Here is a 25,092-nt window from a genome sequence, read left to right on the forward strand (position 1 = left end):
TCTTATAGTGTGAATTTCCTGTTCAGTAACACCAGCTCAGATAGTTATAATGAACACAATATAAATAGTTAATACTACTTACATGACTACTATCATAACTGCCACTACTACTGTTCAGGAGTGCTCACTATGTACCAGGACTCTGCGCTCTTCTGTGGGTAGTTTTAACACAAAAAGACATAAAAATAACTTAACACGTATCTGTTTAGTAAAGGGCAAACCTCCCACGGGTGACATGCGTCAGGCTAAGGAGGGCCCCAGCTCCACTCACACACCCCTCTGGGGCTAGGGGGTGAGGATTGACTGGGAAGGGACACAAAGGAAGGAATTTCCAAGGTAGTAGTAATGTCCTGCATCATGATAAGGGTTCATATTACACAGGTGAGTACATTTATCAAAATTCATCTAGGGGCGCCTGGGTGGCTCAGTCGTTAAGCGTCTGCCTTCGGCTCAGGTCGTGATCCCAGGGTCCTGGGATCGAGGCCCACATTGGGCTCCCTGCTCCGCGGGAAGCCTGCTTCTCTCTCTCCCACTCCCCCTGCTTGTGTTCCCTCTCTCGCTGTCTCTCTCTCTGTCAAATAAATAAAATCTTTTAAAAAAAATAAAATAGGGTGACCAATTCCAAAATTTATTTATTTGACAGAGAGATAGAGAGAGAGAACAAGTAGGCAGAGAGGCAGGCAGAGGGAGAGGGAGAAGCAGGCTCCCCGCCGAGCAGGGAACCCGGTGCGGGGCTCGATCCCAGGACCCTGGGATCATGACCTGAGCTGAAGGCAGCTGCTTAACCAACTGAGCCACCCAGGCGCCCCGAAATAAATAAAATCTTTAAAAAAAAAATTCATCTAGTGATCCATGTAAGATTGTGCATTTTATCAATACCTAAATTTTACCTTAAAAAAGAACCAGAGACAAGTATTGAACTCTGGTTAACGATATGCAGGCTGAGGTATTTAAGCGTGGCGTATACTAATGGCTACATCCTACTTGGAAATGCATCAGGAAAGAAGATGGGGCGATGGACAGAGGAGAAACGGATAGGTGGGATGGAGGGGTAAATATGTGATGAAGCGAATTAGCCCCATAGTAATTGAAGAATCAAAGCGGAGGAAGTCTGGGTATTTTCTGTACAGTTCTTTCAACTTTGATGCATGTTGGAAAATTTTCATAATGGAAAGATAGAAGAGCACTTCTAAGGCTGGGTTTCCAAGCAGGCGCAGTGAGACAGAGGGGAAGGACGCTAGTTCACAAGCCTGAATGTTATTCTTCACTGGAATCTCAGGCCTCTGTGGGTCATTTGCCCGAGCCAGTCTGTTAACCCATGGATCCGTCAATTCCTAGTTACTGTCTAAATACAACCAGACTGAACATAAGACATGCCATAATTGTGGCTCTTGTGTTTGTAAAGGCCTTGCCCCATATTTTCAAAGCAGGTGAAGGAAAAAAAGTCTGCGAACCCCACACAGCAGCTTGAGATGGGCCCTGGCTTGCCTTGGATTTGGGGCTGGTTCTCTGTTTCCCAAGCTGGGAAGTGGTTGTGGAGCTGAGGGGAGAGGGGGTTGGCTTGTTCCACGAGTGGGTGAACGGCAGGCCAAACCAGTCTGTTGAGAAGTATGCTGGTCACTCTCTCAGAGTGTGAGTCTGTGCTGCATCCCGAGTTTTCTGTGGCAGCTCTAACGGGTTGGGCTTGTCTGGGGCGCCCTGGATCCCAGGTAGGGGGGTGGCTCATTGGGCCAGAGTCCCCTGTTGGCACCTGCCCAGGAGCTCGTGTCCCTTCACAGAAGCTCTGCCCCTGCTCACGTTTTCCTCTTCAGGGGATCGTGTTGCCATCGAGCCTGGCGCTCTGCGAGAAATGGATGAATTCTGCAAGATTGGCCGGTACAATCTGTCGCCATCCATCTTCTTCTGTGCCACGCCCCCTGATGACGGGAACCTCTGCCGGTTTTATAAGCACAACGCTGACTTCTGCTACAAGTTAGTGCCCGAGGCCCGGCCCGGCCACCTGGGACCTCTCCCCACTCCATTTGGTTGGGGTTCTTTCTTCTAGTTTCCTGTGGTGATTTCTTTGTTCTTTTTAGCTCATAATTCCAGACATGAAGCATCCCCTCGACAGGCCCTTCTTGGCGGCAATGAGGGAAGGTAGCTTGCCTAGGGCTGAGACTGACTCACAGTACTTGGTTTAGTCTTGGAGTTGAAGCTCCCCTCACCTAGGACAACAGTAGAAAATTGTTGCCGAACTCACTCGCTCCCCTCCAGCTATCCTGCAGATAACCTGCTGTGGTTTGTCCTCTATTGCTGGTTTCCAAGGCAGCTCCCAGGAAAGAGAACCTATTACAGCAGTGACCCTGGTCACAACACCAGTAACAACAGCCACTGGGGTTTGCTGAGGAAGCGTGGCCTGGAGCCAGCGTGTGAGCTCTGGGACCCTGGATCCCCTCCCTCCTAGTGAGTGACGTCCCCTTCCGCTGCTTCGGTCTCATTTAGTCAGCTGAAGACCCAATAAGGCAATGCATGTGCAGTCCCAAATGTCAGCACTCCGTGCCTGGCCTTGTGCTCATCAGTGCTTTGCAGGCTCTATCTGACTTAACCTTCATAAGAACAGCGGTGAGGTGGGCACCAGTGTAGCAGTTTTGTGCAGGGGTGCAGGGGCCGGATGGAGGAGGCTAACTGGGCACACAGCAGAGCCAGGAGGCAAGCTGGGGCAGCCATGAGGCTGAAGTTCCCGCCCTGTGCTCACTACCCTATCCCAACTCTCCGTAGGGTTTTGGGGGCAGAACTCGTATCCGGCAGAAGCCAAGCGTTGCCCCTTCTGCACAGGTCCCAGCCCATGGAGCTGTGGGTGCTGAGTGCCCCTTTCCTTCTGGCCTTCTGACAGGTGTGTTTTCCTCCATCCCGGCCCGGCCCCGGCTGTGGCTCTGTTGGCCAGGATGGGGCTTGCCTGAAGGAGGCCAGTGCCAGTCACAGGGGCAGTCTGACAGATCTGAGTTTTCTAGTGCCCCCTGGAAGCCTTGAGAGAGTCACAGGCCAGACCTCGTGATGGGTGTAAGTCAACACCTAACTGCTCTAGGAGAAAGCAGGCTACCTGGGTAGAGTCCACCTTTCAGCAAGTGGTTCCTGAACCAGCCCGCTTTGTCTGGGCCCTTTCCAAGTCGAGGCACCAAACAAGGTTGTCATGAGAGGCAGAAAAGCAAAATGGTAAAGTTGAAGACTAGCCACTGGTCTCTGCCTTCTACCAACTGTGTGACCTTCAGCAAGTTAAACTTTGTAACCTAATGTCCTTGCCTGGCAAATGGAGATGATAATAGCACTTATATGTTGAAATGCATAGAATTATTGACAGAATTCAATGAGAAAAGCATTTCAAGTATTCAGCACGAGGCCTGGCCCATAGTAGGTGCTCAGTAAATGGGGCCATGCGGTGGCATCGCCATGGCCTTGTGTCTGGGGGATGGGTACAGGTTCGGTCTGAAAGGAAGCCTTGCACTGGGGTTGGGAGGATGGGGTTTGTAGGGCGTGGTGGGGGAGGGTGTGTTCTGTTGGCGATGTTAATGGGAGGGCTGAGGAGGGGACAGTCATGATTGATTGGAGCTGAGAAGAAACTTAGGGTGCTCTCATCCTCCCTCTCCCTCAATCCTCACCGAATAAGGTCAGGGAAGGAGGACCCAGTGACTCTCCAAAGATCAGTGGCAAAGGCGCTGGGCCTGGGACTCTGCCTGGTGCTTCTGCCTCGTCAGTAACATAATCTCTCCATCACAATCTTCCATCATCGCCATCCCAATCCCATTTTTCCTGGGTGTTCTCCTGCCAAGGGGAAATCAGAGCGAAGGTGAGAGGAACGCACCAGTCCTGACCAAAGGCCACCCTCCGCTCAGAGCCCATACAAGCTTCAGGGGAATCCCAGATGTGAAGGGGCAGGCTAGTCTGAGAGTGGTTGGCGGTTCCTTGGGAGAATTTGGGAGTCTTCATTACTTCATTTCAAACTTTTGTCCCTTTTATAGAGTTGATGGGGTGGGTGGTGTGGGTAGAAGGGGTGATGGCGGCAATCTGAGCAGGAGAGGACTGAAGTGGGAGGATTGTGGGAGAAAAGCAGAGGGGTTGGAGGGAGCGGGGAGAAGGCAGAGCAGCAGGCAGGCCGACTTCGGGCCTCATTATTCTGTGACACATCATGGGAATGAGCACTTGGCTTGGCTGCCACCTTGAGGAATTTTATGTTCTAGCATGTGGAGGTTTGGGGCACTGAATAAAAATACTGGACAGTGAGGACCATGCAGAAATGAGATATCCACAGAGCCACTTGTACTAGGAGGCAGCTAATATGGGGCAGGCGGGATGTGGAAGGAGGAGACCTGGCTTCAAGTCTTGCTTTTCTACTCATTAGCCTTGTAACCTTGGGCAAGTCTCTGAATGTCATTGGGCTTCAGTTTCCTCTTCTGTAGAATAAAAGTAAAAATAAAGCCCTTCCTTCCTTCCTTCCTGACAAGGTCATGGTGAGGATCAAATGAGATAATGGATGAAAAAGCCCTCTAATCTGTAAAGCCTTATGCAAATGTTTGCTGTCATCATCAGTGGGATGGGTAATAGGGTCAAGTGGACACAGTGAAAACCAAGAACCCGGTGGTGAAGGTGACACAACATTTAATCATCTGCCTGGAAGACAGGTCCTTTTCCCATCATGACCGGTCCAGGGACAGCCAGGCAGCTGCTGCCATCAAATGCGGTTCTTCTGGAACATACCATACAGGGACAACAGAGTGACACCAGCTTCTAAATCACTGTTCTGCAAAGCTGCTGATAGTTGGGATTGTTTGCTGAGGTGAAACCAGAAAGGCTGCATGTTAAGTTTGAGAAGCAGATGAAATGCTGGCATGTGGTTATATTAACCTCTTGTTAGATGAACTTCTCATTATTTATTAATGACAGCCACACCATACCTTGTCTTGGACAACATGTTAAAGAAAACATAATGTGTTCACATTCACTGAAGTGATTTGTCCAAAGAAAACCATTTTCAGAGCAGGGCAGTGTGGCCTGGGCTCTGGAATCAGGCGTATCTGGTTTCCATTTCAAATCCTTCGAGCCTCTTACTAGTTTTGAACCAAAGTCATTTAATTCTCCCAAGGCTTTGTTTCCTTGTCTGTAAAATGGGAATATTAGTACCCACCCCAAAACTCTTCCAAGGATTGTGTGAGTGAATATATGTAAACTGCTTAGCACATAAATAAATGCTCAATAAATATTAGCTCTTGTTATTATTAACCCAGAGGGACTAACTGAGTGTGTTGAATGACACCCCAGGCTTCCTGATAATGTCACCTTTGAAGAAGGGGCCCTGATTGAACCCCTGTCTGTGGGGATCCATGCCTGCCGGCGAGCTGGAATCACCCTGGGAAACAAGGTCTTTGTGTGTGGAGCTGGTAAGAAACAGATGACACCCTGGTTATGAGTTCATTAAAGGGGAATGTGGAGATCCCTCTGCTCATCTCATTCCCCCTCCAATGGCTGAAATTGGTCCTAGACTCTTTCTAGGCGGGGGAGGGTTACATGTCCCTTTCCCTCGGTGACCAACACTTGCCTAAATAAACCGTCTGCAGACATAATAGTAACTCAGGTTATTTCCCAGGCAACATAACCCTTTCGGTCATTTAAAGAATGCAATTTGGAATTATTTTTTAACTCGGCAGGAAACGAGGGACATATTTTTGGTAGTAAAGGGAAGGGCAACTTTTGGAACTCTTAAACCATACCAGAGAAGTGTTCTCCCGGTCCATCCAGGAATGAGGTGTCATGGCCAGTGGAAGGAATGGAGTCCGGCTCACTGTGAGCCAGCACTCTTGCTTGTTGGGGTCGCAGGTGGCTGCCTTCTTTCCTTCCCTGCTTCCAGCCACCCGAACAAACCTTAGCAGCCTCAGACTGAAACATTCTAGGTGTCTAATGCTAGGGACACAGACAGCATGCTCATGCTCCTTACGGATGTGATCTGGTGTTCCTCATACACTTTTTTTAGGTATAATTAACATATAACATTACACTAGTTTCAGATGTACAATGTAATGATTTGATATTCATATATATGACAAAATGATCACCATAATAAGTCCAGTTATCATCTGTCACTATACATAGTTACAAAGTGTTTTTTTCCTGCAATAAGAACTTTTTAAGATCTACTCTCTTAGCAACTGTCAAATATGCAATGTGGTATCATTAATTATAATCACCACACTGTACATTATATCCCCGTGATTTATTTATTTTATAACTAGAAGTTTGTACCTTTTGACCCTCTTCCCCCTATTTCACTCATCTCTCACCACCCCCCTTGGGCAACCAATCTGTACTCTGTATCTGTGAGCTTTGTGGCTTCATTTTGTTTTTTTAAATTCCACATGTTTGTGAGATCATACGGTATTTGTCTTTGTCTGTCTCACTTACCGCACTTAGCATAATGCCCTCAAAGTCCATGCATGTCACAAATGGTAAGATTTCTTTTTATGGCTGAATGATAGTCCACTGTGTACATATATACCACATTTTCTTTGTATCTTCATCCATGGGTGGACACTTAGGTTGTTTCCATATCTTGGCTATTGTAAGGAATGGTGCAATGAACATGGGGTGCATATATCTTTTTGAGATAGTGTTTTTCATTTTCTTCAAATCCTCAAAAGTGGAATTATTTGGATCATATGGTAGTTCTATTTTTAATTTTGTGAGGACTCTCCATGTTGTTTCCCATAGTGGTTGGAAATTTACATTCCTACCAAGAGTGCATGAGGGTTCCCTTTTCTCCACATCCTCTGCAACACTTGTTATTTCGTGTCTTTGTGTCTTTTTAATAGTAGCCATTCTGACAAGTGTGAGGTGATATCTCATTGTGGTTTTGATTTGTATTTCCCTGATGATTAGTGATGTCGAGCACCTTTCCATGTACCTGTTGGCCATCTGCATGTCTGCTTTGGGAAGGTGTCTGCTTAAGCGTGCCTGGCTGACTCAGTCAGTAGAGCATGCACATTGGGTGTAGAGATTACTTTAAAAAAAAAAAAAGAAAATGTCTATAGATCCTTGGCCATTTTTAAACTTAGATTGCTTGGTTTTTTTCTATTGAGTTGTAGGAGTTCTTTATATATTTTTTGGATATTAACCTCTTATCAGATATGATTTGCAAATATTTTTTTTTCATTTGGTCGGTTGACTGTTTCATTTTGTTGATGGTTTTCTCGGCTGTGCAGAAGCTTTTTAGTTTGATGTGGTCCCACGTGTTTATTTCTGCTTTTATTAGAAAGCGTTTGCCTTTGGGCTTAAATCCAAAAAATCATGTCGAGGCTGATGTCAAGGAGCTTATGGTCTGTTTTCTTCTAGGAGTTTTATGGTTTTAGGTCTTGATGTTCAAGTCTTTAATCCATTTTGAGTTAGTCCTCATACATTTTTCAGGACTGATTTTGACAGGGCCAAATAAATGACTACAGGGCTTTCTAAGAGAGGTGATGGGTATAGAACAGACTTGCCTCAATGAGCTAACACAGTGTAGTGTTCAAGTGACATATCTATGTTAAATCCACATAAGTAATGCCTTTTTGACATAGAAAAAGAAGTCACACATCCCACACGTGTACATACACGCAGAGAGATTCACCCATAGCTCCATCACCTATCAGCCTGAGAGAACCACTATAAATATTTTGATGTAGAATCTTTCAGGTTTTTCTAAAATGAGATCATGCTAAACACGCTTTATTTTATCTTTTATAAAGACAAAAATCAATATATTATGAACATCTTTCCATGACACTAGATAAGAGAGTTATGACACGATTTTTAAGAGCTATGTGGTATCCCACTATAGTTTGTTTAGCTAATCACCTCTGTTGATCATTTCAAGTATGTTCCAGTGTTTTGATTTTGGGGGAAACTCACAAAATTATTTTCAAAGGCACTGTCAAAAAGCCAATCCTCAAAGATAATCTGCATAGCTTCATTTTGTGGGTCTGGTTTTTTGTGTATTAAAACTGTGTCATCTAGCATGCAGATTCTGTGGGAAGCAGGTGGTCTCTGGGCTGATTTTTTAGGCACCTGAACAACTTGGAGCTGCTTGAGAAGCTGGGTCAACCCAGGGAGCCAGTTCTTAGAGGGCACCTGTAAAGGATGTGTCTCTCCTTGGGGAGATGTGATGGACAGTAAGAAGGTAGGGGTCAAAGAGAGAACAGGACAATGTATCCAGACCTTCTGAGACATCTTATTCTCTTAACAAATACATGTTTCCTTGAGCCCTCTGGTTCTTTGACATTACCCCAAGCAGTATCCAAGAGTAAATGGCAAATTTCCAGCTCTGAGGTCTGAGAGAATTAAATAGAACTCAGCACTAGGAGCAAAATTTCATGTAGAGAACAGTTCTTCATATAGTCATTTACTTATGTATTCGAACAGCCGTTAAGGTCTCACTATGTGTCAGGCACTGGGATAGACGCTAGAGGTGCACAAAAGATATGGTTCCTGTCCATGGCCTGGACAAGGGGGGGAGAGCTGGTGTTTAATATTGCACAAACATCTCCCATTTTCTGCTTTATTTAGGGCCGATAGGACTGGTCACTCTGATCGTGGCCAAGGCAATGGGTGCAGCTCAAGTGCTGGTGACTGGTAAGAAGGTTTTCTTTTTAAATCTTCTTGAAGAGGGGGTGCCTGCGTGGCTCAGTCGTTAAGCGGCTACCTTCGGCTCAGGTCATGATCGCTCCTCAGAGTCCTGGGATCGAGTCCCGAGTCGGGCTCCCTGCTCAGTGGGAAGCCTGCTTCTCCGTCTCCTTTTGCCCCTCCCCCTCCCTGCTTGTGTGCTCTCTCTCTCTCTCTCTCAAAGTAAATAGTAAATAAAAAAAAAAATCTCCTTGAAGAGGAAACAGCTGGCTTAGTTTGGAGCAAGGGCATGAGAACTCTTCCCTGCCTGGGGTGCTAGGTTTCTAAAGAGGCTCCTCCTTTTTTCCCCTGGGTTCCAGGGTTGAGAAGCCCACCCAGGGGATGACCACCTCAGGGCTCAGGAGGAGAGTCTTTTGAAGCTTCTGGGAGAGGGTAGATGCTATGGAGAAGAGGACCTGGCTCTTTATGTGTGGACCTCAGATGCCCCTACTGCTCACTTGGTTCTAAGAAGAGGCTTCGCCCTTGGTCCATTTGGCCAAACCCAGGAGGCACAGAATGGGTGCTCGTGTGTGTGTGATGTGGAGTTAGTGGGATGTATATGTTTATAAAAGGGTGTTTGTGTGTGAGGTGTGTGGTATGGGCGGGAGATGTGTGTATGTGTGAGGAGAGCTTATCTGTGACAGCGCACGTGGGTCAGTGTAGTATGTGTGGAAGCATGTAGGGTATAGAAGGATGTGTGTGGAGAAGACTCTGTGAGAGAGAATGTGTGTGTGTAAAGGTATCTGTGAGAGTGTGGGTGTGGGTAAGCGTGTAGAGTTGTGTAGAGTATGTGAAGGGGAGTAGGGATATAGGCGAGTGAATGTGTTTTGTGTGCAAAGAAGGTATCAGAGTGTGTGTCGAAGTTATCTGAGAGTGTATGTATGAGGAGCAGTTACCTTTCAGAGAGAGAGAGTGCGCGGCTGTGTGGTGTGTATAGGTGTGTGGGGGGGTGTAGAACAGTGTGGATGTTTGAGAAGTGATCTGAGTGACGGATGGGGGAAGGGGAGGGAGAGTGTGTCTGTGCACGGCTGTGTGGTGTGTATAGGGGTGTGTGAAGGTGTAGAGAGTATGTGTGTTGGGCTCATTGGCACCACCCACTACACTGGAGCTTCACTACCATTAAAACCTGCCCCTCCACCTTTTTCTCCCAAATCCACCATCCAGTTCCTCAGTTTGAAAGAAACTTTTGTTCCACTTTAGATCTGTCTGCCTCTCGGTTGTCCAAAGCCAGGGAAGTGGGGGCTGATATCGTCCTCCAGATCTCCAAGGAGAGCCCTCAGGAAATCGCCAGCAAAGTGGAAGATCTGCTGGGGTGCAAGCCGGAAGTGAGCATCGAGTGCACAGGGGCAGAGTCCGCCATCCAGTCAGGCATCTATGTGAGTTGGATGAGGGCGGCTGGTGCGCAGCTTTGGGGAATCAGCACAGGGTAGGCGGCGGTAAGGAGTGCTGGAATTGAGTGTCTCCACTACCTTACCATGTGACCCCCAGACAAAGTGAGGTGATCTCGGTATCTCTGGTTTTTGTTTGCTTATTTGTTTTATCTCACTTGCTTCACATCCTTCCTTATTGGGTCATTGTGAGGCTCAAATGAGGTAACAGGTGTATATGGCCGTTGAAAGATGTTATAGGAGACCCACCCCTGAAGTGATCATATGGACCAGTGATCAAAAGGACCAAGAGTCCTTTTATGAAGAGTCATAAAAGGATTCTTGGTAAAAAAAAAAAAAAAAAAAAAATCAACAGGAGGAATGGGAAACCATGCTTTAGTTGTGTGTGGGAAATCCCTATCTTCCTTTATTGAGGAAAACTGCTGTCTTTGAGTCACTGATACAAAGCAACAGCCATCAATTTAGTTAGTCACGAAGGTGGGGTGGTTTTTCAGGGACACAGTCGGCTACTACTCTTCTCTCCCAGACCTGGGAAAGAGTAAGCTGCCAATACCTGATTTGCCCCTCAGTGACCCACCCGGAATTTATGGGAAGTTGGTGGAAATGGGCGGTGGCGGGGGAGGGCGGGGAACACACAGGGGTGGGGAGTGGCGTTGAGGGATCCAAGTATGACGAAATGAGGGGAGAAAGAATACCTTCTAGGTTCCAGCCCTACCGTGTGTTGGGTCTTCTGCTGGGGGCTTTGTAAATGTGACGTCAGGTCTGCACCGTGGCCATGAAGACTCGTTACCCCTTTCCACATTTTCCCATGGGAGGCCTGGTGGCTTGCCCCGAGCACACTGCCCCGACGTCTGAGCGTGTCTCACCCTGTCCGCCGCTTAGGAGAGAAGGGAAGCAGGGCCCAAGGAGCCAGTGGGCAGCTGTGCTCGGGCGAGAGGGACGGGGCTGAGGAGGGCGGTAGCAGGAGCTCCCACCCCTGGGCCTTCCTGCCCTGCCGCCCGCACTGCTGTCCCGCAGCGGTGCGGGCTTCCTCCTTCCTTCTGAGTCACAGCTGGGGCATGCAGAAGGGCATTTGCAGCACGCCAGACCTGGGGAAAGCCGACCTGGTACCCAGGCTGAGCTGCCTCGCCATCTTCCCACCAGGATGCCCCTGGCATCAGGGGTGAGGAAGGGGTGGGACGGGAGAGGAACAGGCGCCACTTTCTCTTGCTTTGCCCTAAGTTGCAGCTGGAGCCGGCCCCCCCTCTGCTCCACTGTCAGAGGTACCAGCTGCCTTGTGGCAAGGGGCAAAGAGAACCCCGAAACTCAGGGGGTGATGGGTCTGTGTGTGATCAGTCGACCAATGACATGTCTTGGGCACCTGCTGTGTCCTGGCTTTGTGCCGGGGCCCCTGGGGGCCATGATGCATAAGGCATGTCTGGCTGTCTTCAAGTTGTTGGCAGTCAGTGACTCCTCACTCCACAGACAGGCAGTAAAAGACATGGCTCCCCAATGCAAGACTTTCCTCCCCTTCTCCGCCGCCTGGAGGGCACTGGGAACAGTTGGCATCTATCTCCAGCTGTTGATGGAGGGGCCCAATTGCCAGGCTCCCTGAGGTGGGTGCAGAGGTAAATGTGACTCAAGGGCCTGCCCTGTCCTGAGTGAGGGGTGGGGCCGTCGTGCATGACAGATGCTTCAGAACACTGCAGGCCACCCTGCCAGTGCGCAGGTTAGGTCGAGGCACCTTACATGGACATACCTGAGAGCCACTTTCCTGCCAGATTAGTGACTAGAAAATGTTTGGGAGGAGACGTGGCAAAGGCTCAGGGTAGAATTCTTATCATCTTGGTGCAGAGGTCACACCCACAAAACAATGGTCAGGTAGTCCAAGTGTTCCTTTGTCTGTGGTCAGCAAACTGCTGGCCTCCCGGCACCTTGGGAAGGCCAGTCTGGCAGTGTTCCTCCTCCTTCTGACTAGGTGGAGAGGAGATGCTGATGGGGGAACAGTTTTCCAAGGAAATTTCTCACTCAAAAGAGTTTTCTGTGGCTCAGTCACAACTTTGATCCCACGCCCCACCCCACCTTTTCCAGTGGGGAGAGAGCCTCCCCCCTTACCAACAGGGTTCATAAGTCACAGGTGGTTTGTAAGTGACTCTGTGCTTCAGTAAAAACAGAAAACGTGCCAAACCATGAGCCCAACCAAGTGCTGAGCACTGTGATTGTTAGGCCAACCGCCCTGCTGGGGAGGCATCATCCTGATCTTACACATGAAGAAGCCGGTTGAGAGGGTCCCACAGCTCAAAAGTGTAAATTCCAGAGTCACCCTAGTGCTGCAGGCCTCTCTTCATGGTGTATCCTTCCCCTCAGAGATAGAGGCTGTGGTGGATGCCCCTTTGCAGCTCCGCTCAGTAAACTTAGAATGGTTCCAGTAAGTGCTTGCTCCTGCCAACTGTCATGAAAACTGAGGCAAATGAACTATTTTTCTGTCTCTCGCAACGTTGACCACAGTGATCTCCAAAAATCTCTGGAGCAGGCACAACACTCATGTGGAATCATGTGGAGATTATCGGGAGAAATTTCCATGTCTGGCCCACTCCAAGGAGGGAACTGATAAAGCAGATAGATGTTCAAGGAAGACAAAATCTGTTGTGATTGATGATACTATTGGGATGAATGTCACTGGAACAAAAATATTTCTAAATGTCAGCTAGCCTGAACGAATAAGGCAATGTTCAAGCCACAGAATTCTAGTGGCCCTCCCCATTTGTATGTGCTTGGTAGTTTCCTCACCGAGAGGGTGGTTCCTTAGAGGTTTGACAAAAGTCCTGTCTTTTGTGGCGTTGACATTCTGGAGGAGGGATGGGTGCTGAGATGAGGAGGTGCCTGAGCCAACACCTGGTACGGAATTAGTAAAGCTTTGAGAGATGCTCAGGGGCTGGAGGGGCTCCCCCTGTGCCTGGTCCTCCACTGGTAAAGTGTGTGACTTCAGGATCATTAAAGATAACTCTGCTGCTCTGTTAAGTTTGGTCGACATATGGAAGAGTTCAACAGTAGAGAAAGAATCATATTCTCTGGAATATTTGGATACTCACCTGATGCAAACAGATATTTATGTGACAAAAGTCATTTTGAGTGAGAAGTCTGTATTTTCTGATCTTCTGGGTTTTCTTGTTCTCATCTCCTCTTCAGGCTACTCGTTCTGGTGGGACCCTGGTGCTCGTAGGGCTGGGCTCCGAGATGACCAGTGTGCCCCTGGTGCACGCGGCCATCCGGGAGGTGGATATCAAGGGCGTGTTTCGATATTGCAACACGTGAGTATGTTGTGGGTGAGCCAGGGTGGCGAGCGGCCAGCAGGACCCCTGCACGGCCTCTGGGACCAAGAGTCTCTCCCGTTTATTCATGAAGGGCACTCCCTAGCCACACTGACAGCCACGTGTCATGGTAGGGATGCAAAGAGAGAGCATCACTCCTGGTTAAAAAACAGGAAGGCAGAGATGGCAGAGGGAAGGAGGGAAGGTGGGGGATCTTGAAGAATGCTCTTCTTGGGTATCTGCCCCTCATCACCCAGGCCCTCTCTTCTTCATTTCCTCAAGTGGCCAGCTCTTCATTTTCTCTCTTTAAAGGGAAGAAGGAGAGAAAGGGGGACAACAGCAAGAACTCAGGTCCCTTGGTTTCCACCCCAGAGCCCCAGGGCCCACCCTGGGAAGTGAGAGGGTCTTAGTTCACCCCACCTCATGCTCTGTGGCCCTAGCCTCTCCCCAACCGGGCAATTTTCCCAGGACCACCTTCCCCAGCAGTGTCCCTCCTCCCACCATTACAGTCTGTGGCCATTCCGTCAGCAGAATGCCATTTTCCAATAAACTCTGCCACGCCATGCTGCAAAGGGTTATGGATGTATTATCGTCGGCTGCCTCTCTGAGGCTTATCTCCCTTTCCACAGTGGCTTCCATATGCCTTATGCCTTCATGCCAAAGGAATTCTAGGCTCCGTGACAGACATTGCAGAGGGGTGGAGGCCTTTGGGAACAGACCCTGTACTCCCATATTGCAGGTCATAAGATCATTTCTACCACTGTTTGTAGAATAGACCTTGTAGAACCACAGCACTATAAATAAATATGGCCAAGCTGATCGTGTGCTTGGTGGTTTTGGGGACCTGGTTCTGTCCTCCTGTAGGTTGAATGTAACACTTGTGATCTCTTACAGGTGGCCAATGGCGATTTCGATGCTTGCCTCCAACTCTGTGAACATAAAGCCCTTAGTCACCCATAGGTTTCCCCTGGAGAAAGCTCTGGAAGCCTTTGAAACAGCCAGAAAGGGATTGGGGTTGAAAGTCATGCTCAAGTGCGACCCCAAGGACCAGAACCCCTAATATGAATTGGGCTCTGCCCTCATCCCTGCCCCACGCCAGTATCTCAGGGCAGGGGAAGACTGTGATGCAGAAGTTTTTTTTGAGTAGCAAGAATAATTAAAATAATTCATTATAAGCAGAGAGCCTTACACAGAGGAATTGGTGTGCCTTAAAAACACAAGTAGGGACAGTTTGGGGGAATTTGCAGCCGGAGTGACCTACCTGTTCAATAGAGCAAAGTTCAGCAAGTATAGCAGAGTTTGTTAGGCAGGTCCTGGGGAACTGCCCTTCTTCCTGGAAGGCCTAAATAAGGGAAGAAATCTGCCCGTTGGCTTCCTGGTTCCGCAGTGACTGGCCAGGTGGGGGTGGGAGCTAAGTTATGAAGAGACAACTTTATCCAGACTCAACTGGCACAGAAATTGATTTCCATGAAAAATCTCATTTCAGGGTCTGGGATGAAGGATTGTCAGCAGTTTTTAGAGGACAGCGTTTCTAGACATACGTGCCATTTGGTTTGATGATAAAAGGAGACTTTAAGGAACTGACCTGCCTGGATCTAGGATCATTTTTAAATCAATTAAAAAAAAAACCCAAAAACTGAAATCCCAAGTGAGGTCCAACCAGCTTGCATTCTCCAATTGTAGAAATAGTCAGGAAAGTTCTCAATACTGCTGGAAGATTGCCTCTTCTTCAACTCCCGAGAACTCTGTGTAACTTAAACTGCCTTCCCCACACTCCCCACCCCCACCCTTCTGCATTTAGGGGCCGTCACTGTGGGCTCCTTTGTCACTACGCAACCAGGAGGCTCCTTTCTTAAGGCAACAGTCAAGGGGAATCCCCCTGGGAGACTTGCCCAGGAGGGTTTGGCCAGTTGCACCTGTCTTCCCACCTCACAGGGTGAGCATTCCCTTCACACTCACTGATGATAGACAATTTCATTAAATTCTTTTTTTTTTTTTAAAGATTTTATTTATTTATTTGAGAGAGAGAGAATGAGAGAGAGCACATGAGAGGGGGGAGGGTCAGAGGGAGAAGCAGACTCCCTGCAGAGCAGGGAGCCAGATGCGGGACTCGATCCAGGGACTCCAGGATCATGACCTGAGCCGAAGGCAGTTGCTTAACCAACTGAGCCACCCAGGCGCCCAATTCCATTAAATTCTGATGATTATAAACAGAATTCCCTCCTCCTTCTCATAGACCGTGAATGCTCTTGGTATCTTTCTGTTGGAATGATCTCTCCTGTCTTATTTTTTTTTTTTTTTTTAAAGATTTTATTTATTTATTTGAGAGAATGAGAGAGCACATGAGAGGGGGGAGGGTCAGAGGGAGAAGCAGGCTCCCCGCCGAGCAGGGAGCCCGATGCGGGACTCGATCCCGGGACTCCAGGATCATGACCTGAGCCGAAGGCAGTCGCTTAACCAACTGAGCCACCCAGGCGCCCTCTCCTGTCTTATTTTAATCATAGGGTTTTCCTGTGTAAGATTTGGGTCCAAATCACTTGATGCCCATTAGTGACTTTGAGATTATTAGTCAAGAATGAGGATATTGTAGTGTGACATAACCTGACCTGCAGACTTTTAATCCTTCCCTTCAGCTGGGAGTGGAGGCTGAGTTTGAAGAGGCTCTGGCTTTCTTGTGACTGGGGAGGGCCGTGACCGATGCTTGGAATCCCTCAGACTACTTTGGGTAATAAACTGTGGTTGTGGGGCCTCGCTATTGCCGCCTGTTTGTGCCCCTTTTTAGGGGGGAATGGCCTCTGGTTACTCGTTTTATAAAGGGAAGGGTCCAGGATTTTTGAAAGGGACACATTTTCTGCATCTTATATAATGTCATTAACTGCTGGGAATTTATGTTAATGAACTCTAATCCTCACAGCAAGCCAAATGCCTAGGATTATTTTACAGCTAAGGAAATAGAGAAGCCAAGCAATTTGCTCAAGGTCACCCACCGCCACCCTTCCTCTCTCATGTTATCTCTGGGCGGGGGGTGGATCTTGAGACTTCGGTGCACACTCAGAGGCCACACAGCCCACTTGTGGAACTGTCCCATTTTCTTCTCGGAGTCCTGCTTTGCTCCAAAGCCACACTCACCAGCTGCTGCCTCTTGAACCCCCTGCCAGCTCCGTGGTGCCCAGAGTTCCTTGAATATGGAACGAGAAAGCCTTCCCCTTCTCGATGGAAGGCTTCCAACAGGAATGCCCCGAGGGAAGTGGATTCACTGTCAAATTCACAAGTAGCCACTTTTCCTTTGATTGTGGTCTGTTGGGGGAAAGAGGCCACTGAACCTGAGAGGAACTTAGGAGCTGGGGCGGCGGGCGGGGGGTCGTGGCAGTTAGGTGGGGCTACCAAGGACAAACAGGTGTCATTTATCTCACAGTCTTGACTGGGCTGGATCTTGCAAGTCGGTGGCCCACAGTCTCTGTTTCCTGGTGCTTCTGGCATGTGGGCAATCGTGAAGAGTGGACAGCCTGATGGAAAACAGCAGCTCAGAGAGCACCTCCCCTTTCCAAATCCACCCACCGCTCCCAAGCCGTGGCGCACTTTGGTAGCTCCCAAGCAGGGGCAGAGAGGGTGGCAGGAGAGGCCACCGAGGGTTGGCTACCCAGTGAGCCCTCTGGGCGGTGAGGGTAAGAGGGCCCGAGCTCTGCCTGGCTCCCTGGCCTCTGCAGCCTTGTTGAATGTTCCCCCTGCTGTTGGGAAGGAAGTGCGGGAAGCCCAGGAATTGATTCCTCCCACCACCCCCACCGCGTGCTCAATAAATACTGATTAACTCAGTGAATCAGTCCCGGAACCCAGAATTTGGCCCCACTGGCCAAAGTGTGCTCGTCACCAGTGCCTGGCACCTTGTCAGCTATCGATCAACACCGAGGACCCCACCCAGCCGGCACTCCCAGCATCTGGGGCGGGGGGTGTACCGGTGGAGAGCTGTGAAGAAAGACCCTGAAGACAGGCTAGACGGTGGAAGGGAGAGGCCAGCCCACAGCCCCTAAAGGAGAAAAGGCCACAGCTCCCTCTTGCCGTCCACCTGCGGCTCCAGTGGATGTGAACTCACTGCCGGGGGGCCCATCCCTGGTTCTCAGGCCGTCCCGGTCAGCCTTACTTCTGTGTGCGCAGGCCGGCCTCTTCCTTCGGGGCTCCTATTTTACTCCCTTTGGGAGAACAGTGGGGGCCTGCGGCCAAGTTGCTTGGGCCAGAAGTTAGGAGTGCAGGAGGCAGACAGGATTTAGTGGATATTTGCCTTTTCCCGAACTGTCCTCTGCACATGATCTCAGCCTAGGCTTGGAAAACAGAAGGCCAACAACGGGACCCACATTCCTGAGTGGCAGGCAGATCTCTGCCACACACACACACACACACACACACACACTCAAGTCCCAGCAGGTTCGGGGAGGAGCAGGGAAGTGGTGTGACCAGGAGCTCCTTGCAGGGGGGCTGTTCTCTGCGCAGCACCTGCCATGAGGAAGCTGCACAGCAGTCCCCCCTCCCCAGGCCTCCGTTCCCCCACTGCCAGCTTCCCTCTCCTCTTAAAACCCTCCTGGAGTCAGACACGGAGCTCCTTTCCCTGGCCCCTGGAAGTGACACAGGATGTACAGATGTGTTCCTGCCAAGAGATTGCTCCGCCGATCTTACCATCAGTGGGGCGGCAGAGTAGCCTCTATCCTCAGAGTCCTCTACACATTGGGCCGATGAGAGGCAGCGCGTTGTAAAGGGTTTGATGCCAGGCTTCTTGGGTCCTATCTAATCCTGGACCCATCACTGACTCACTGATTTGCCGGGTCACTCCCCGACTCCGAGTCTTGGTTTCCACCCTTTTTGATAGAAGGATTGTTCAAGATCATCTCAAGGTCTCTGTCACCACTGATAGCGTCACCAGCTGGACCCTAAGATCTGATCTTTACTGCCCATTTGCTTGTACTCACCGACCTCTGCCCCACTTTTCCCTTATGCTCTTCTCTCCAGCTTATCTCTTAGCTCAGGCAAAAGACCTAACAGGCATAACATCCCATATTGGAAACCAAAACTCAAGCAATAACGTCTGCCCTAATAAGACCCAGACGACCCAGCCCAGTTTGAGCCAAACCCCCAACTTGAGCCTGCACACATGAACCATGGAGTGGCCTCTGGGATGATTGGCAATTACCTTTATCCCCTTATAATACCAAAATCCCCATTCATGGAGGAGCACAAGCCTCATTTACGTAATACACAACGTATGTATGCACAACACTATGCCCACCTCTACATACCATGACAAGGATCCCCTTTTTAAATATTCATCCTAACCCTAAATAAGAGGAACTCATCCACCCTTGCTTGGGGAGTCACAGCTTTGGACGTTATTCCCCATGATCTTATTTGTTGCAAATAAATTTTAGATTGGCAACAACTCACCTGGTGTAGATTCTAACTGCAACTCACCAAGAAGGGAACTCACATTCGTTCAGTGACAATGTTATACAGGGTTCCCATCATGCCAAGGCCCTGGGAGGTGAGGACCCCTTAAGGGGGCGGGGGGTGGCCCTCAGGCTGGAGGTGTGAGGGGTGTTCTTGGGTTTCAGTTCCAGTCCCGTGTGTGCATATACGTGTGTGTGAGGAGGGCCCCTGGGGGAGGGAGGTGAGAGGAAGCGGGGGTGGAGGCGCTGCCTGTGGACGCACCTGCGTCCTGGGCATCACCTTGTTCTGTTACTTGGCCTCGGGCCCCCAGGTATGGTCCTGAGGACGTCTGCACAGCCCAGAGCTGGGCCCTAGGAGAGCTGGCTCCATCACTGACTTCCCTGCTGGTGGTCACTGGCCTTTCTATGCTCTACATAGGACTGGAGGCAGAAGCACAGCCGGGCAGGGGGTGGGAGACCCCAGCAATCCATCCATGGTTAGGAGGGAGCTCTGGGAAGAAGGTGGGTCTGGGCCAAAGTGGGCCTGTTGTGGGCACAGCACCACCGAGGAACGGTGGGGGGGGCAGCTCCCTTGGGACGGGCTCCAGCCTTCAGGAGGTTGGTGCTAAAGCCCCATGTGTCCTGCCCAGACCTCACAGGCTCCTTGTGTACTGAACTACCCGCTCCTTGAGCCTGGAGGCCTGTCCCACAGACCTGCCTCAGCAACTCCTCCCTGCAGGAATCCCAAGAGGAATCCCAAGAGCAGAGCCCTTGCCACCGAGAGATAAGGGTGTCTGTCCCTCACCTTATCACACACCTTTGTACATTGTTAAGAAAATAAAGGCAGGTAAGTAAGAAGAAGAGAAAATCAGCCATAATCTGTTCTCCAAGGATGCTAATAAGTTGCAGAGCTTCCTTCCAGCCTTCCCCTGTGCATCTCTATACATCTCTAAAACATGTACCTGTATTTATAATCAGGAATGGGAATGTACTTTACCTACTTTCCCCCCATTTTCACCCATAACAAATAAGGACTTTTTTTTTACTTATCACAATTCCCATTAGTGAAATTAACAATAATTGCTTCACACCATCTAACACCCCATCAATCCAAGTCCAACTTTCTCCAATTACCTAAAAAAAAAGTGAATTCCTCCACCTCATTTTCATTTTTTCTTTCTTTCTCTTTCTTTCTTTCTTTCTTTTTTCTTTTTTCTTTTTCTTTCTTTCTTTCTTTCTTTCTTTCTTTCTTTCTTTCTTTCTTTCTTTCTTTCTCTCTCCCTCTCTCTCTCCCTCCCTTCCTCCCTTCCTTCTCTTTTCTTTTTTTCTCTTTGGTTCAAACTTTTAATATAAAAAAATTCACTGATGTACAAAATGTGAAAGTCTGACAATGACAACATATGAAATCCTATGATTTGAGAGTCCCCCCGAGTGCGTGCCATGGTGCCCATGCCCCCTCCCATACATACCCTGGCGTGGAAACAGAAACTAATGCAAACCATTGCTAACAAGCTGCGCAGATAGGTGCGTTCTCTGCTCCACCAATCACAGACCAATATCTACTCCAAACATTCAGTAAGGAAAAGCAGAGCATCTTCTGAAAACAGAAGGCAGACTTCTTACTCACGATGGACCTGCACAAATACACCCAGCCGAAAGAGTACTGCATAGTCATTCATGAGGATCGTCATTCATGAGGATTGTCACAATCCTAATATAAGGAACAAATCCCCTTGCTCTCCCCACGACATTTTTCTTCTCTAGACAGTGTTGTCCCTGTTTATAGAGGCCTCGGTCATCAACCACGTTATTATCTCCTCTTGTCAAAAATTGGTATGTCCATTTTGCTTCTTCTTTTTTTAAAAAAAAGATTTTATTTATTTGTCAGAGAGAGAGCACAAGCAGGGGGAGCGGCAGATAGAGGGAGAAGCAGGTTCCCCGCTGAGCGAGGAACCCGATTTGGGACTCGATCTCAGGACCCTGGGATCATGACCTGAGCTGAAGGCAGATGTTCAACCGACAGAGCCACCCAGGCGTCCCCATTTTGCTTCTCATGAGTCTTCAAAACTCCATGAACTATAGGAGTTTCTCTTCCTTCTATCCTAAAAACAACCATTTTCTCCCAATCAGATGGGATCTTCAACTCGATTTGCTAAAAAGAGAAGATCTCTATGAAATGCAGGTTCCATGCTGCCCCTGAGCACTACTACAATTGGACTTTCACTTCCAGTTATGAGCACTAACCCCTTCCAGATCATTAGAGCCGAGGAGATAATCATTCCAAAATTTAGGACTTGAAAATACAGCGGAGCCCTGTCCCTGCGCTCAGCTTCCAACCCCTCGAGTTTAGCTGGGAGGCTGCCCTGCTCCAAGGCATTTTCTTGAATCAGGATCCAAACACATTGCATGTGGTTAATATATCTCTTAAGTTTCTTTGAATGTATTATAGTTCCCCTCCATTTTGTTTAAATGTCATTATTATGTTGAAGAAACTGGGTCATTTGCCCTCTACATACTGTTTTGCATTTGTTTTCATTTAATAAATTGTTATATTCCTTTTTATGTCAATATTTACACACATCATTATTTTTAATCACCATATTCCATTGTGTCACTCATAAAGCAAATCATAGTATTTTGGGTATTTGTATAGTCTACAGGGTTTGGGGCTTACAATAAAGTTGCAATTATCACTTTATCCATACATTTTTGTACTTCTTGCTTTCTAAAGTTATGTTTTTAAAATGAAAATAGCTGGGGGCGCCTGGGTGGCTCAGTCGGTTAAGCAACTGCCTTTGGCTCAGATCATGATCCTATGGTTCAAGAACACTAAAGTGAATCATCTCCTTTGTCACCCACTTTGTGCGGTGGGGTGGGATGGGGCTGCCATCATTGCTGATACAAGGATTGAGATTCTAAGGAACTTCTGAAAAAACTGTTAGTAGTAAGCAGAAAGAGGACAACACATGACCTGAGAGAGAGTGAACGAGGAAAAAGCTGAGAAACAAAGGAATTAGTAATCTAGGGCAGGGTGAAGAATGTGACTCAGCTGTGGCATTTGGATACTGGGGCTGCTGGATCTGGGGAGCAGCTGGGCTTTCTGCACAGGGACAGACAGGCTCCAGCCAGAGCTTCCCTGAACCAACCCAACTTGGCTTCTCCTGGTACCACGTATAAGATTCCCATATCTCGCTGCACACCCAACAAAACTAGAACCTGAGGAACGCCGTTGCCCTGTTCACTGGTCCCCAAAAGCCATGCTGCCGTGCTGTCTTCTCTCATAACAGGGTTCCAGAGGGAATGAGACTTCCAAGGGGAAGACAGATATTGTTGGGGTGGTTGGCTGAGGTGTTTCTGTCACCCAAAATATGTCTTATCATGGGCCCACCTGGAAGAAAAACTCCCATGCATTTGGAAGAGGTGGTAAAGAAAGAGGCTAGTGGGGTGTGCCAATGTCGTGACCTCCTTACAGTAAGAAAGAGGTAGGTACACATTAGTCTACTCCATTTCCTTATGACCTTGAGCAAATCACTTTAATTCTTTAAGCCTCATGGTTCTTCATCCTTTAAGTAAGAAAAATAATACCTAGCTCAAGGTTGTCACTGAAACACAATGAAGTGATTTTGAAGTATTTTTTTTTAAGGGTAGAATCAGTATTTTATTTAGTCACTTATAATCAGAAGGCAGTTGAGTATGTAGCCTTCATACTCAATCTTTCCTTTTTATAAATAAAAAAGAATTACAAGTTTTAAAGATTTTTTTTTCTTTTTATTTATTTATTTATTTGAGAGAGAGAATGAGATAGAGCATGAGAGGGGGGAGGGTCAGAGGGAGAAGCAGACTCCCTGCTGAGCAGGGAGTCCGATGTGGGACTCGATCCTGGGACTCCAGGATCATGACCTGAGCCGAAGGCAGTCGCTTAACCAACTGAGCCACCCAGGCGTCCCAAGAATTACAAGTTTTAAACAGCCAATGGCTGGTTATGTTTTCAGAACACATAATTAGATTAATTCATTAATGGTAGCTTCAAGTTTTTCCTTATTAGTTCCAGAAAATTCACTCACCTTTTGTCCCTTTTTAAAAAATGGAAGGTTGGCATGTATTTGGCTTCACACTCTGAAGCAACAACCTGACTGTCACCCATGTCTACTTCAAGGAACATCACGTTGGAAGTCTTCTCAGAGAGGGAATGAAAGAAAGCCTTGCTCATGGGACGCCTGGGTGGCTCAGTCAGTTAAGCATCTGCCTTCGGCTCAGGTCATGATCCTGGAGTCCTGGGATCGAGTCCCAGGATGGAGTCCCGGGATTGAGTCCCGCATCGGGCTCCCTGCTCAGCAGGGAGCCTGCAGCTCCCCCTGCTTGCACTCTCTCTCTCTCTGATAAATAAATAAAATGTTTTGAAAAAAGAAAGAACAGATTCCTAGAAAGAAAGAAGAAAGAAAGAAAGAAAGAAAGAAAGAAAGAAAGAAAGAAAGAAAGAAAGAAGAAAGAAAGAAAGTCTTGCTCATTTTGCAAGGCCCACACCATGTGACTGAGAAGTTTATCTCCTGCACTGTTCAAGGCTTCCTGAAAAGTATACTTGTTCTCCATCTGCTTCACCATTTTGGCGGCTGGGGTCTGACAAGCAACTGTAACGATTAATGAAAGTGAATCTAAAACTCCGGACAGAGCTTAGATTTGAAATCTAGCTTGGTGAATGGCGCCATGATTGTGCTTAATAAGGCCCTGCCTCTCCCTCACCAAACCTTGTCTCTTCATCTGGTAAATGAGCAGGGAGGCTGATCCCCAAGACTTTTCCGGCTCTGTACCTGGAGTCTGGAAAGGCACTTGGAAGTATGTGAGAAGTTCCCAGGGTGGCAGAAAAGGCCTCAGCCCGGCACGACCCAGCACCCTCAACTCCTCCATAAACCTGTCAGGGCAAGAGCAGGAGAAGTAGATCTGGAGAGCTGACAGAGAGGAGGATTGGGAACCAGGTCACTGTACTTAGGAGCTGTCTCTTACCTGGCTGCCCTAGGCTGCCCCCTGAGACCCGAGGAGGCCCTGTACCCAGGAGCCCTGAGCAGTTGGTCCCAGTGGGACCAGGACTCCCGGAGGCATGAAGGTATCCCCCCTGGTTAGCACAGTGCCTCGCACACACAGAAGGAGCTCTAGAAATATCTGTAGCTTCATAAGCAGCCAGACCTCCCTCTCAGTTCCAAGCCATTGCCGTCCTGCCCCATCAGCTTGAGCTGACCCCGGAGTGGCCAGGAGACTTCAGCAGGACTCATTGTGTAGAAGGAGAAGTCAAGCCCCAAGGACCCAAGAGGGGCATGTTGGGAAACTGCAGCAAGAGGAAGGCTCACCTGAGCCTTGAGCCCCCAGCCCTGGAGGCCCAGGAGACAGCCTGGAGTCCAAATAAGATGGGGACCAGCTGCCCACTCCAAACCTTTTTGGCTTTAAGAAGGATTGTGAGGGACCCTCTGGTGTGGTAAGAACAACACTGTATCAGGAGTTCTCGGTTCTGGGACCAACACATCCCCCCCACCCCAACTAATTTTAGGAGCGTTATTTAATTTGTGTGTGTTCTTGTGTGGTTCTTGGGCATCTGTTAGTGGGGTCAGTAACTCCTCTCCCAGTATCATTCTCACTTATACAATAGAATACTAAGCTGCTGTGAGAAAGAATGAGGGAATAATCATAACAATAATGCCCGAATGCTTACTACGGTCTGAGCCAGACGCTTCTAAGAATGCTAGATGTCAGCTCAGGTCACCTTCAAATAACCCTGTGGATTAATATCATTCCCCCCATCTTAAAGCTGAGAAAACTGAGGTACAGAGGTTAAATAATTTGCCCCATTCCCACCCCAACCTCATATATGCATATGTTTGAATGTATGTGGGGAAAAAATTTCTATGAGGATAGACACCAAAGTGTTAATGGCAGTTAACTCTGGAGGAAAAAATTTTGAGATTTTGTATTGTTTGAAGGGAGGGGAACAGGAGGAATTTCTTTTTTAAAATCATATACATTTCTCTATTGATTGAAAAAATATACATTTTTTAACCAGGATCGTTCATCACTTTCGGAATTTAAAGATTTTTTTTTTTTTTTTTTTTTATTTATCTCAGAGAGAATGGGAGACTCCCTCTCTCAGAGGGAGAAGCAGACTCCCCGCTGAGCAGGGAGCCCGATGTGGGACTCGATCCCGGGACTCCAGGATCATGACCTGAGCCGAAGGCAGTTGCTTAACCAACTGAGCCACCCAGGCGCCCCTCACTTTTGGAATTTAAAAAAATGAGTAAGGAGGAGGCGCCTGGGTGACTCAGTGGGTTAAGCATCCGACTCTTGATTTCAGGTCAG

At 48.3% G+C, this 25,092-nt stretch overlaps 1 protein-coding gene and 1 pseudogene across 1 annotated transcript in view; one reads left to right on the forward strand and one right to left on the reverse strand.

Moving 5' to 3' along the window:
- SORD (sorbitol dehydrogenase) overlaps positions 1 to 16,086 on the forward strand; it is a 31,438-nt gene extending 15,352 nt beyond the window's left edge. Inside the window, exons 4-9 of the mRNA XM_081831025.1 lie at positions 1,812 to 1,971; positions 5,293 to 5,411; positions 8,566 to 8,631; positions 9,862 to 10,037; positions 13,218 to 13,339; positions 14,234 to 16,086. Coding sequence (XP_081687151.1) covers positions 1,812 to 1,971; positions 5,293 to 5,411; positions 8,566 to 8,631; positions 9,862 to 10,037; positions 13,218 to 13,339; positions 14,234 to 14,399 — 809 coding nt within the window. The 3' untranslated portion in view covers positions 14,400 to 16,086. The remainder of the gene's footprint in view (positions 1 to 1,811; positions 1,972 to 5,292; positions 5,412 to 8,565; positions 8,632 to 9,861; positions 10,038 to 13,217; positions 13,340 to 14,233) is intronic.
- Positions 16,087 to 20,282: 4,196 nt separating this feature from the next.
- On the reverse strand, positions 20,283 to 21,087 carry LOC102727046 (signal peptidase complex catalytic subunit SEC11A-like; annotated as a pseudogene).
- Between the last annotated feature and the right edge of the window lie 4,005 nt (positions 21,088 to 25,092).

The sequence above is a fragment of the Leptonychotes weddellii genome, chromosome 9 (assembly GCF_054177405.1).
Source record: "Leptonychotes weddellii isolate Sample4059 chromosome 9, ASM5417740v2, whole genome shotgun sequence".
NCBI lineage: Eukaryota > Metazoa > Chordata > Mammalia > Carnivora > Phocidae > Leptonychotes > Leptonychotes weddellii.